Genomic DNA, 14,555 nt, shown 5'->3' with positions numbered 1-14,555 from the left:
CACATTCTCCAAGCATTGTCTGCAGAGCACACTGCCCAGTCACATTCTGCAAGCATTGCCTCTAGAGAGCACTGCCCTCTCACATTCTGCAATCATTGTCTCTAGAGAGTGCTGCCCTTTCACATACTGCAAGCATTGTCTCCAGAGCACACTGCCCTCACATATCCTGCAAACATCATCTTCAGAGATCGCTGCACTCTCACATTCTGCAAGCATTGTCTCTATAGAGCGCTGCCCTTTCACATTCTGCAAGCATCGTCTCTAGAGAGCACTGCCTTCTTACATTCTGCAAGCCTTATCTCCAGAGCATGCTGCCCTTTCATATTCTGCAAATATCATATCCAGAGAGCTCTGACCTCTCACATCCTGCCAGCATTGCCTCTAAAGAGTGCTGCCCACTCACATTCTGCAATCATTGTCTCTAGAGAGTGCTGCCCTCTCACATTCTGACAGCATTGACTCTAGAGAGCTCTGCCCTCTCACATTCTGCAAGCACTGTCTCTAGAGAGCGCTGCCTTCTCACATTCTCCAAGTATTGCCTCTAAAGAGTGCTGCCCACTCACATTCTGCAAGCATTGTCTCTAGAGAGCACTGCCTTCTCACATTCTGCAAGCATTGTCTCTAAAGAGTGTTGCCCACTCACATTCTGCAAGCATTGTCTCTAGAGAGTGCTGCCCTCTCACATTCTGACAGCATTGACTCTAGAGAGCTCTGCCCTCTCACATTCTGCAAGCACTGTCTCTAGAGAGCGCTGCCTTCTCACATTCTCCAAGTATTGCCTCTAAAGAGTGCTGCCCACTCACATTCTGCAAGCATTGTCTCTAGAAAGCACTGCCTTCTCACATTCTCCAAGCATTGTCTCTAAAGAGTGTTGCCCTCTCACATTCTGCAAGCATTGTCTGCAGAGCATGCTGCCCAGTCACATTCTGCAAGCATTGTCTCTAGAAAGCACTCTCCTCTCCAGGGCCACCTTAACAACATTATGGGCCCCCGGGCAAAGCAGTGCAGCGGGGCCCCTACCTCTATATATGTGTATCATATATATATATATATATATATATATATATATATATATATATATATATATAGATATAGATATATAGAGATATATATATAGATAGATAGATATAGATATATTTGCAGGATTATTTATTTTACTTAAGAGCCCTGTCTATGGGGCCCCCTTGCCTGTGGGGCCCCCGGGCACCTGCCCATCGTGCCCAATGGCAAAGATGGCACTGGCCCTCTCACATTCTGCAGAAATCATCTTCAGAGATCGCTGCACTCTCACATTCTGCAAGCATTGTCTCTAGAGTGCGCTGCTCTCTCACATTCTGCAAACATTGTCCCTATAGAGCGCTGCCCTTTCACATTCTGCAAGCATTGTCTCTAGAGAGCGCTGCCTTCTCACATTATGCAAGCATTGTCTGCAGAGTACGCTGCCCTCTCACATTCTGCAAGCATTGTCTCTAGAGAGCGCTGCCTTCTCACATTATGCAAGCATTGTCTGCAGAGTACGCTGCCCTCTCAAATTTTGCAAGCATTGTCTGTAGAGAGCGCTGCCCTCTCACATTCTGCAAGTATTAGCCAGCGAAACCCCAACATAATTATAACACCATTGATATCTGCAGGGTGTGATACAGCTATTATCACACTATTAGTATTGCTCATGTACTGTACTATAAGTAACTTACTTTATACTAAAACTTAATCTATTCTTGCTGCTAATTATAGTCTAAACATGCAGCACAAGAAAGCACACACTGCAGGGCAAACTGGCTGTGCCACGGGCAGAATACATGTCAGTTTCTTTGATTTACAACTCAGATTAGCAATGTTTTGGATTGAAATAAGCTTGCATGTCAGTAAAAGGCAGTGACTCCAGATGTGAAACGTATGGTATGTGTTTTAGTGCTAAGCTGAGAATGTCTTCAGTACATTTCATATCTAAACTTTAGTACAGAAAACCACAGTGAAAGGTTGCCCTGCAGTTTCTAGGAAAAATAAGGGAAACAGCCTTTAAATTCTTCCTGTTGCTAGGCTCTTTAAATAGGAAAAGGGAACACTTCCAATGAACTGCCTGTACTCATTTTAATAACAATATTGTCAACACATAGGCATAATCATAGGTATTTATCAAAAGGAGCTGCACTGGTCTTAAATCTTAGAAAAACACTTTTCAAAGCTCCTTAAAGGAGCAGCCCATCTTCATGTGAATTTAATTTATCGGCATGTGCATGCCCTCATGCAGCTTTTACTAGGTATTTGGCTAGATAGAACATTCTATTTTTAATCTGTGTTTTTCAGCCACTAACTTATATTATCAGGAAAAGTTTCTTTCCACTGCTCTGGCATAAGAGATAGCCCTGCTGTGCTGTCTACATTGGAAACAATTATCTCTATAGATCAAAACAATTCCTAGGGCACCAAAAGTAAAGAACGCAACCTGATGATATAAATGCACAGCTGAAAAATACACAGGGAAACAGGAAGATAAAGCAAATTATTTAGTAAAAGCTTTAGAAGAATATGTTTAAGTCAATAAATTAAAGCCAATGAACGTGGAAAACATAAATGGATTTGTGGCTCTTAGGAAGCTATTTAACCTTGTAGTTGTATATGTAAGTTTATTAGAGACACCATGGGTGGAACAGTAATGAAGACATGGGACACAGGAAAGGTGGAGCTCCCAGGAAGTGTATGTGATGGCAGCGCTCCTTACAGAATACTACTCATTATCACTAATCATAGGGGACCTATTCTCATAAATTTTTGCTAATATGAAATCATTTCCACCATATGTCACAAATATATCATCATGTTACAGAATGATGGGTTAGATATGTTGGCAATGCTAACTACTAATGTGTTAGCATGAAAACAACAGTAATATTGATAAATGGGGATTCAAAAATACTGGGATGAATTTATTTTCCACATGTGTCTTCCACATGTTCAGAGTCAGAGTCTGGGACCTCCCTTTAGCCAGAGGAACACGGAACATCCCATCATATATAAAATGCTTGCTTTTTAAGTTTTCAAAAAGTGTTGAAAATGACTGTTCTGTTCATTTCACATTTAATGAGTACACTGATAATATCTTACTATATGATATGCTATATATGGTCAGGGAAATGAGTAATCATGTTAGCAGGACTTGTGTAATTTGGACTATACCTGGCTAAACGAGCCATTTAAACCCACTGGTTGATAGAGACTAAGCAGCAGGTGTTCTTGGCCGAAAGAGGCAGAACGCTATTGGATGTGAGCATTACTTATTCACTTCCTATCCAATGAAGTTAAGCTCTCTTCAGTTAGGAATGCAAACTGCAAACACACAGTTTCCAGATTATGCCATTAGCCAAAAGGAGATGTCCATCTTCACTGCACTTTATAGCAATCAACAGAGGAGCGGGGGATTTCTTCAGGCCACCCCAAAAGACATATGGTAGTATCTGAGCCAAAGAAAGGTATGGGATTGGTAGTTGCAGCCATGAAATCCTCCTTCTTAAATTTGTGCTCGGACAATTGCTGTCAAGTGCAATGATTGACCTTAAGGTAGGAAAGAAACCTGTTAAGAGCATTTGGAGCAGCTTTCATCTAACACACAGTTCAGGCTGCCACTGTTATAGTCTGAACCAATATTCATGAGAATTCAGTTTCATTAAGTATATTAATAGTAATATAGCAGGGACTCTGGATGTATACTGCCAGCAATGCAGGGAAATAAAGAGAGTAAGCATTGAGTTTAATATGTGGGTGTACAAAGTGGCCATGTGCCAATAGCCTCAGATAGAAGACAGCAAACCGGGCACTCACATTCTTTTCTGCACATCCCAAGAGTGATGCAAGATAAGAGAAGTTCGATCCAACTTATCAAAAACAACAACTGCCAGGGTAACAACATGTTGAATACTTTCACATATATTATTTAATTCAGTAATACATATGCATTGGTATATAATAATAACCTGAAGAAGGGGCTGTATGTGACATTATAAGATCTCACACAATCAGTATGACTGTCCCAGGGTCTATCATTCTGGTATTGGACTGAGAGATTAATCTACCGATACACAAAGCAGCAGTTTGGAACTTCCCTATCATCTAAAACTAGAGCCGCAGCTATTGTGTAGCGCTTGTTACCTGTGCATCCAGTGATTCCTTTCTTGCCAGAGTAGCCGGGATTGCAATGGCAGATGAATGAGCCTTTGGTGTTCTCACAACTTCCACTTAGACAGATGTTTAAATGAAGTATACACTCATCAACATCTGAAACAAAATACATAATAGAGGATATGAACAATTAAATATACAATGAACAACTGTCCATACCATAGGCTTCCAAGCAGATAAAGTTACACAGCTGCAGAGACGCATGAAACCTGTAAGTGATGGGTCTCTGTAAAATCGTTATGTCTCCTTTTTAACCACTTGTTTGCCTGCCCCTTTTAACAGTAAAACTATGACTATGACTGAGCTATAAGGTTATGTGTCATGAAAAGCAAAATATAGTCTTACTACTTATATACCCCTTTAAGTCTGTACAATTTACCATGTACCCTCTAATATCTTACATTTTAATTGAGCATTACCTCTGTTTTCTTTGTATTTTATTCTTTAATGAGATAGTGAACTGGTTCTGAGTTAATGTAAAACTATGAGGTATTCCTTGCAATTGTCTGAAATAACCCTGTGTGCCACAAAGTAAGAAATCCTAGTCTGCAGCCCATACATTTTGATTAAAATCTTGTTTCCTGTAAAAATCATCTTATTGCAGAACTAGCATCTATAGGGGGCAATAACAACTGGAGGGGCTTTCTGGCAATAACTCTATTCCTAAATTGGCAATAAATGGGTTTCAAATGTAAAACAGATACAACGTGATTCATTACCAGGCAAATGCGTGGAATTTTCCCTTGCAGTGTAGCTGATTGGAGCACAATGTGAAAGTATGTTCACCAGCATAGAGCAATTTGCAGCCGCACAGCATGGGTATAAAATGTATGAAGCAAGACTCATGTGCACTGCGAACACACAAAACGCTCTGTAAAATGTAATTTATGAAGTAGCAACAGACCTAGACAAGTCTTCATATCAAGAGATGACATGTAACCATCGTAGCAAAGGCAGCGGTACTCCCCAGGTATGTTTGTGCACTGCCCTCCGTCACAGATATTTGGATTCGTTTCACACTCGTCAATATCTAAACAGAAACAAGTAGATATAAATTATAATACAATATTACAAATATATATTTCTTCCTTTCTGTTAAAACATAAACACTATAATTGTAATAAATGTTAGGTTAACAAAATATAGACTAAAATGGTACTAAACCACAAATAAATATTTAATATACTGTATAGAACAGTGAAATGAATTGTCTTATTTTTCGCTGAATATTAAAACCACTCTGATTAATCAGGATATCATTCAGCAGTCCTTTTACTAACATATTACTGTGAAATTTGGACACTGAATTTAATCCGTAAAGATTCCTACCTTTTTACCAACTTTCTGATTTACATATTACATTTTGAAAAGTAGTAGAGCCTTTATTATTATTACATTATTATAACATAGTGTTTTTTAGCCTTGCTATATATGGAACAGTAGTACCCAAGTTGAGAGACATTAAAATAGCAGTCCTGAGGATAGTGAGACTTACAAAGCTACTACGCTCTGTTTTAGAATATATACACATGCAACCCCTGCTCTATTTATTCACGGAAATGGAGCAAAATGAACCCTATTGTTAGCAGAGTCTGCTGCATTTTTGCTCTGTTCAACTGAAGGCTTGAATTTAACAGGGTTGCAGTGCAATGATGGGATTCTCCAAACCCAGTCCTCAAGGGCTACCAACAATTCACCAAAAAAGGTGAATTAAAATAAAATGACCATCCTCAATAAAAGCTGGACAGCTCTGTCTGTAATTGCTTCTTTGGCTGACCCACCAACAAGCAATGTTTTATGTAATGCAAGTAACAAAACTTATTATAATGGCAATGCTTGAACATCTACCTGAATAAAATATAACTTTGGAAAGCTAACTGTACTTGATTTGCATCAAATCTTTTTGATGTAGGGTAATTTATTGTTTTGGACACTTTACAAGATAGGTAGCTGTGTGAGAGAGTCCATCCTAAGTGTAAAGTTTTAGCTTTCATGGGTCAACAATCTTTTCGTTCCATGACTGGTTGGTCTGATGACCTTTAGTCTCAGTATTTTTGCTGAGCTGGTCTCTAAACTATATGATATTGTGAAAGACAATATCTCAAAACCTGTATTGTTATAAGAAGTGTGAGCATAATTAGGTCACAAACTCTTAAACAACACATGAAGCACACTCTGCAAACATTCAGCAAAAGGAGTAGAACCTTAAAATGCTTAATTTATGATATAATGTCCCTGAGGATCGGGAGGATTCTGTGCTGGGGCTCCCAGAATCTGTGTCTGTGAATGTGATCATACTGAAACCATGGTACCTATGTATTGGACTTGCCCAGTGAAGCAATCATTTTAGGTTTGAGTCATCAAAAACACAAAAGCTATTCTCTAGAAAAGATTGCCTTATTTAAGTTGACACCTGTTACTTGCTTTTTAAGTAGTGACGTTAACCGGTGTTGATATGCACTACAATACACTGCTTATGAGTATGATTACCGTAAACCACCTTCTAGTTGTCTCTAAACATTTTTGGCTCCTGATACTATAAAGAACTAAACAGTTGTGGAGAAGTTGGTTGTCTAAATTCTGTTATGTGGGACACCTCTGCCTACTACCATGCCCGACCTCTGTCTCTCACCTTATTTCCTCTTTATCTCCTCCTTCCTTCATTTCATTATTTTAATATATTAATTTGTTTTCCAATGTCTAACAATACCAATATATGTTGATATTTATATTATCGTTCCCAGTATAGCCAATAATGCAGTTGTATAAATGCTTCTTTACAACTGAATTAAATCTACACCTCAACGTTAAGTGGACGGCTTGTTATAGAGTAAACTATTTGCGCCCTTTACTAAGTGAAATGACATTGATTTGCATTCCTCACTCTGCATAAAACATAGCTTCAAAAACATAGTATAATGCAGTAATTGCCTAAGTATCCAACTGAATTGTAAGGAATGTTAGCTCACCAGGTGCTAATTATGGTATTGCATCTTACAAGTACCATAGAAATAAAAAAATGTAAAATAGATTTTAGCAATAATAGATTTGGACAATTATGAAGATATTACTCCTGCGACATAAATTGTCCTATAAAAAGACAAACATTTACATAACGCAGAGAAAGCCAGAGGATCAGTAAGGCTGCAGACTCTGAAGTACACATCTTGGAGCTCTCCGCCACTACAGGGTTGAAAATGAGGCTAAAAAAATATTGCCTTCTCTTATAAATAGTTATACTGAGAAGCCATTTGAGGCCTGTTTTGTTCTAGCTGCGGCATTCCATTCCAAATAGAGAGAAAAGGTTGTCAGTATTTGCACAATAAATCTATGTTCTTGTAAATAGACTATTATGCGGATGGCTTGATTTTGGCAGAAAACTCAGCTGCTTCACCTCACACCAATGTGGGTCACCGGATGGTTTCATTAAGAAAATGCTTTCAACAATCTCCATTTTCATTCCAATGCTTGGAGATAATACAATTATCAGGTTTGGTTTAAATTAACACATAAACAATTTTGCTTATTTCAGCTTAGTACGCCTAGAATTACTATATTCTTCTCTTTCCAGAGTGCATACTATGAGCACAAACTGCTGCAGAGCTGGATATAATGCAGAGATTAATACTATAGCAAAAATTGTGTTTTAAAGCTAAATTTAAACTAATCTATCTAACAGCAAAATCCACAAACATGTAAACATTACAAGACTTTATTAGAAATTAAGTTATTTAAAGTAATGGGTATATTTACTAAACTGCGGACTTGAAAAAGTGGAGATGTTGCCTATAGTAACCAATCAGAGTCTAGCTGTCATTTTGTAGAATGTACTAAATAAATGATAACTAGAATCTGATTGGTTGCTATAGACAACATCTCCACTTTTTCAAAACCCGCAGTTTAGTAAATATACCCCAAAGGCTTCTATTCTATTGCAACATTTTATTGTTATTTAGAAGACAACAGTTCCAAAAAACATGTATTACATTGAACCATTGCTAGGGGATAATTCTACATGACTATAGAAAAGAAGCCTGGACACTTCATGGTAAAGGATAACACTTTCTAGACATATGTGTTGTAGTACAGGTAAGGAAATCACCTCTAATTGTATCACACATCATGGATGGTAATATAAGCACACAAATGGGTCTTACCGGTACAGGATCTGTGATCCGGCATCAAAGCATAACCTTCTACGCAGCTACACTCATAACTTCCTTGAGAGTTTGTACAGTTTGAGTCACAGCCACCATTGAAAATTTCACACTCATCGATATCTAAAAATAATAAAAGAATAATTAAAACAAATGTAGAATCTAAAAAAAAGTTATACGCTTTTCATTCACAAGTGACATTAATATATACTAAAATATGCACCTTTTCTAAATTATGCGCATATTAGAACTTTATTATAAATGCATCTTTTCAGGCAGTTTTCCAACTTTGCAATTTATTAGGAAATATAACACACATCAAGGGGCATGTTTCCAAACTGGCAGATCGCAAACCACAATTACAGTTATACAACTTTGGATCTATATGAACGGTGCCACATGAAAAAATGCACATTTTTTAGTCATGGCTCTCATCAGCAAGATTGCTCAAATTGTATTTCTTTTGGGTATGAAGTCTGATATAGAATTAATAGTAACATTTCGGCCCAAAAGTATCAGCAAAAATATGTCTGTACACATACCCTAACTTTTCACATACACAACTATTAAACATACTATATAATGTATCCACTATGCATAAATAAGCCTGAATAAGTTTGAAATGGCTCAAAAATGACCAAACTTGTTTGCTTTGCTTGAATGTTTTAAGTCTAATATAAAGTTCGAAAATTTTTCACAAATTTTTAAAATTTAGAACCGATTTCAAGGCCAATTTGAAAACCACTTTGAAACAATTTTGAGCTTCTGTACTTAACACAAGTTTCTAGCTTTTACTCATACTGCATGTGTTAAGTACAAACTCAGTGGGCCCGATTCATTAAGGAAAGTAAAGCAAAATAAAATGAGTAACTTTGCATCTTGGCAAAACCATGTTGCATTGGAGGGGGAGGTAAATGTAAAACGTGATGGCAGATTTATAGTTGCGTAGGGCATGTCCTATCAACCTAAAATTTCAGTGTACAAATAAGCTATCAAGTATTTGTGTGCTACATGAAAAAATAGGCAACATTTAACTTATGTGCAAAATAAAAAACTAGTTTGCACCCCTTACATTGACACATGGTTTTGTCCAGGAGAAAACTTACTCATTTTTTTGCCTTACTTTCCTTAACGAATTAGGCCCAATAATATGAAATATTTCTCCTACTATTCTTCACATCTGTCACTACCATTTGAACCTTAAATCCATGCCCTTTCAAGCAAAAATGGATGCATTCACATAAAACGTGCACTAATATAGGTGTGCGTTTTGCAGTTTTATAAATTAACTTTACAGATTTAAATTATACAGATGGTAAAAACCATTGAATGGATTGTTGTAGTGCACTTTATACAGGAAAGAGCATTTAAACCAATGTTAAAAATAGTTTTAAACACATAAAAATGCACTAAATGTCCCAATGTCATTATTAAGTTAAGATGCAACTGAGACTAAACCAAGCAGTATTTTAGGAGAAACTGGCATGGTTTAAATTAATAAAGGGGTGGTCCTAAATGTGCAGTAGGATGGATTTTAATGTGCCAAGGCAGCTGTCATTACTGCCTACTCTTAGCGCCAGTCCAGTATACAATGATAGAATTATTTAGTATTTCATTCTATATATTTCCAACCCACATTATTCTGTTTGTTTTGTTGTAAATTAATTTTGTTTTTGAAATAAGATATATACGGTAAATACAAAAATACATAGCAGAGAATGTGATAATAAACAATAAAATATATTAATAAAACAGAAAACTTACCAACACAGGAGAGTTTATCATCTGATGGTTTATATCCAGGTTCACATGCACATTGGTATCTGCCGATCAGGTTTATACATCGACCATATCTGCACAACTCCATGCCGAGCTCACACTCATTGATATCTGAAGGAAGCAAGAGTCTATTAGAACATGGCAGACAATAACTGTAGAGGAAATCTATCATCACAGATGTCTTTGAAAGCACTAGACACGTATACCAGTCTTAGTGTATAATTTTGCATGACCCCATGTTTCAGTGTGTCTTTGTTCTTGGACCCTTTGTGTCAGTGTGTTAGTGTTTTTGGACCTCATGTATACTTGTGCCATTGTTCTGGGTCCCTAAGTGTCAGTATGCAATCTTCAGACATGCCAACAGTCAGTATGCCATTCTCTTGAGATACCAAGTCCCATTTGTATGGGAATGACCTGTCCCATTATGCCATTCTTCTTGATCAGTGTCAGTGTGTTGTTGCTCTTGAGACCCCATGTGTCAGTCAGCCATTGTTCTGGGACTCCAAAAGTCAGTCTGCTTTTGTTCTGGGACGCCAGCGTCAGTCTGCTATTGTTCTGGGATCATAGGGTCAGTCTGCTATTGTTCTGGGATCTCAGTGTCAGTATGCCATTGCTCTGGGACCCCAGTGTCAGTCTGCTATTGTTCTGGGATCCCAGTGTCAGTCTGCTATTGTTCTGGGATCTCAGTGTCAGTATGCCATTGCTCTGGCACCCCAGTGTCAGTCTGCCTTTGTTCTGGGACCCAAAGTATCAGTGTGCCTTTGTGCTGGAACCCCAAAAGAGGCAGTTTTCAATACACATACATATCTGACAATTGAGACCCCACCAGGAGTTCATTTTATTAAACAACAATAGTGTTAAGGTAAAGTAAAACAATAATCAAGTGTTTGAGTAAAACGGTTAGAGCCTATCATTAGTGACTAGCAAGATGTATTGCTTGATAAGGAGAGGTAAGAAAATGATGAGGATATCACAGTATCTGTAACATACCTATACAAACAGAATTATCAGGGGACACTTCATGTCCAGGAGGACATTCACATTTAAAACTTCCCTCTGTGTTCAGGCAGATGCCACCACGACACAAGAGTGGGTTCCTTTCACATTCATCAATATCTGGAATACAGAGACGTGAAATGTTCTAAGCAACATGAAGTCACAATACCAACAAGAATAGATTCTAGAGAATAACAAATTGTTATAATAGAACATTGAAGGAGACCTATAAGATATATATATATATATATATATATATATATATATATATACACACACACACACATATATATACAAATATATATTTATATATATATAATGTATACATATATACATATATATATATATATGTATGCATATACACACACACACACACCACACACACACATATATGTGTATATATATGTATATATATATATATATATATATATATATATATATATATATATATATATATCCACACAGTCCTCTTAATGGCAACATTATTTGTTGCTGTTTTGTAAATGTTTGTGAGTTTTAATTTCTTTGACTTGTCTAAACGATTGCCGTATACCATTATTACTAAAGGAAATTGTGCATTAAATGGGAAGTGAGCAGCACTCACCCATGCAGTTCTTCATCATCATGAATCCACTTTCATAGCCTTCAAAGCAGTCACACTCAAAGTCTCCAGGAGTATTGATGCAGTTGCCTTGTCCACAGAGATCGGGGGATATTCTGCATTCATCAATATCTGTAAAGACCAAGCATGGTTAAAGTAAAAAGAAGAATGCATTGTGTTTATACATTCTAGAATTGAATATGTACCTGTGCAGTTTCTTTCCTCAGCATCCAGGGCAAAGCCATTGTCACATCGGCACTTGAAACTGCCAATAGTGTTTCTGCATTTACCGTACTTGCACAGGCTTGGGATCATTTTACATTCATTGATGTCTACAAGAAAACGTAAGATAACATTTGTGAAGCAGCAAATCCTCTTTTCATACATGTGACATAGCCAATAAATATTTGTTCAAAGATTAACAGAATTGAGATTGCCAACAGGAAACCTATCTACAAAAGGAAAATTAAACTCTATTTATTATGTAAAATGGCATATATGTAGATATCTCCTGTCTCAGCAATGAAGTAGGATTAATTAGCTTTCTCAGGTAGCAGGTTTTGGAGGACAGCAACATGTAGGGAATTAATAAAACTAATGTTAGCTCCAGTGCTAGTCAAATGACAATATCTGCCTGCTAACAGAGCACAATTTAGAGGGGCAACACCAATTCATGCAGACTGATTTTAATAATTAAAAACAATATTTGTAAAGCACTGCATAGTATGTGGGCGCTAAATAAATAAAGGATAATATTAATAATGCAACATAATAGCTAGATCAAGCCCTGCGTCCACAGAGGCGAATACATTAGACTTTTACCTTTGGAGAATGTTTTTCCAGGTGTTATCTCTTTAGATGCAAAGCCAGGCCCTCTGGGACAAAGGGCGTGGAACTCTGCTGATCCCACAGGTGGACACTCCTCACAGTCAGGTCCCCAGGCAGCCCCAACAGAGCAGCAACATGCATCCAAGCGGTGGCGGCCAGCAATAGACACAGAACACTCCTCCTCCTCGTGTTTTAGGTAGCAGGTCTCCAAACGGATGTCTGATGTAAATAATAAAACCATATGCATACAATGTATTTACTTATCTCTCCAATTAGCTACCTGACCTCGCTGGATAGCTCCTTAAGGTACACCACTATCCAACTTGCTCATCAAGTACTGTGTATAGGAGGTCGTGTATCCTGTTCTGTATGTTAAAAAGACTTTAGAAGTCACCTAGTGATCATATACAGCTATGAAGATGCAAGGCAAATGGCTTTATAAAGTGCCTTTTGTCTAAACTACATTTGACAATAAATTAGAAAAAGGACTGCTTAACATATCTATTAAAACTAACAACAGAGCATATTAACTAAGACCTTAAAATACAGTCCCAGATTACTGGAAAGACCACGTAGCCTCAGTCATCATCTTACCACTTCTTTCTCTGGTTGCATAAAACACATTGGAATACCAATTTTGCAGCCCAAATGTAAGTGATACATTTTGTCAGCGCCCAGCTATGTTATAATAAATATACACACCATCGCTAAATGGAAAAATCTTTATAAGAAATAAACCTCACCCAGACCCACCCAAATGTCTTATGTTACACATTGGTACCAATTTAGTTCCTACCACACTTTTATACCTGTCCACATGTTTCTGAGGCACTCAAATACTATCGTTAGCTTCACTGGCCAAAGCTCTGCATGATAGTTCTGTATATTTCTTAGGTTGAATGGGGCTAATAATATCTATCTGGTACCTTTCCCCTTGCCTGGCAGGATGTGTTGTCAGTTATTACTGGCAATAATAATACTAGGGCTACACTAGAGACAGTGCCAGCCATTGTGTAACAAGCGACAACAGGGTACGATGGTTTTTATCTACTTTCTTGCATTACAATCTCAGGAATCCAGTTTTATTAAATTGTATCTGCAAAATCCACCTGTGAATTACTGGGAATGCCAATCTGATTCCGACATTACAGATCTTTTAATACAAAAGTATAATATAACCTCCTTGGATTATATCATTGTTATTCAAAATTCACAAGGGAGATCCTGGAAAGTATTCAAACAAATATTTCCTGTGTCTTTGTGCATTTTGCAAAGTTTGTGAAATCATACCAAGACATGTGCGTCCAGAAGCATCAAGCGTCATCCCACTGGGGCATTGACAGACAAAGGATCCGAATGTGTTAGCACACTGACCATTGGTGCACAATCCACGGAACACATCGCACTCATTAACATCTGTATCCAAAACAAATGAATGCTGCATTAGTGAAACAATACGAATAATGCCATTTATTATGCTTCCCTTCAAAAGAGAGGGTGTGGTGTAATTCCCAAAAGGCATATACTGAACCATGTGAGGCCGTGGCCAACATCTGAAATGAAAGGGCAACAACAAAACTAAATTCAACTCGAAAAGGCTTATTTGAAACATTCACAAATATGTGTGAAGTTTACATACCTGGACAGAATTTAATACGCTGGAATGTGCTGTACTATGTAGTGCTGAGAACAAGATGCTGGGTCTGTTATTGCACTAGAAATGTTAGATTCTGCCCTTATCCCTGCAGTATCCTTCATAGGACTTACATAGAGGAATTCCAGTATACTGTAATAGGTCATACATAGAGGAATTCCAGTATACTGTAATAGGTCATACATAGAGGAATTCCAGTACACTGTCATAGGACTTACGTAGAGGAATTCCAGTATCCTTCATAGTTCTTACGTAGAGGAATTCCAGTATACTGTCATAGGACTTACGTAGAGGAATTCCAGTATCCTTCATAGGACTTACGTAGAGGAATTCCAGTATACTGTCATAGGACTTACGTAGAGGA

At 37.5% G+C, this 14,555-nt stretch overlaps 1 protein-coding gene across 3 annotated transcripts in view; it reads right to left on the bottom strand.

Annotated features, from left to right (window-relative positions):
• The window catches only part of FBN1 (fibrillin 1), a 192,673-nt gene that overhangs the window by 55,079 nt on the left and 123,039 nt on the right, over window positions 1–14,555 (bottom strand). For all 3 annotated transcript variants that reach the window (XM_075207977.1, XM_075207978.1, XM_075207979.1), the window contains exons 24-32: window positions 13,828–13,953; window positions 12,532–12,756; window positions 11,916–12,041; window positions 11,713–11,841; window positions 11,103–11,228; window positions 10,098–10,223; window positions 8,334–8,456; window positions 5,081–5,206; window positions 4,147–4,272 (exon numbers count right to left, since the gene is read on the bottom strand). In XM_075207977.1, coding sequence (XP_075064078.1) covers window positions 4,147–4,272; window positions 5,081–5,206; window positions 8,334–8,456; window positions 10,098–10,223; window positions 11,103–11,228; window positions 11,713–11,841; window positions 11,916–12,041; window positions 12,532–12,756; window positions 13,828–13,953 — 1,233 coding nt within the window. The remainder of the gene's footprint in view (window positions 1–4,146; window positions 4,273–5,080; window positions 5,207–8,333; window positions 8,457–10,097; window positions 10,224–11,102; window positions 11,229–11,712; window positions 11,842–11,915; window positions 12,042–12,531; window positions 12,757–13,827; window positions 13,954–14,555) is intronic.

The sequence above is a fragment of the Mixophyes fleayi genome, chromosome 4, assembly GCF_038048845.1.
Source record: "Mixophyes fleayi isolate aMixFle1 chromosome 4, aMixFle1.hap1, whole genome shotgun sequence".
Lineage (NCBI taxonomy): Eukaryota > Metazoa > Chordata > Amphibia > Anura > Limnodynastidae > Mixophyes > Mixophyes fleayi.
Note: the sequence above shows the minus strand (reverse complement) of the source record. Positions and strands in the feature narration are given on the sequence as shown.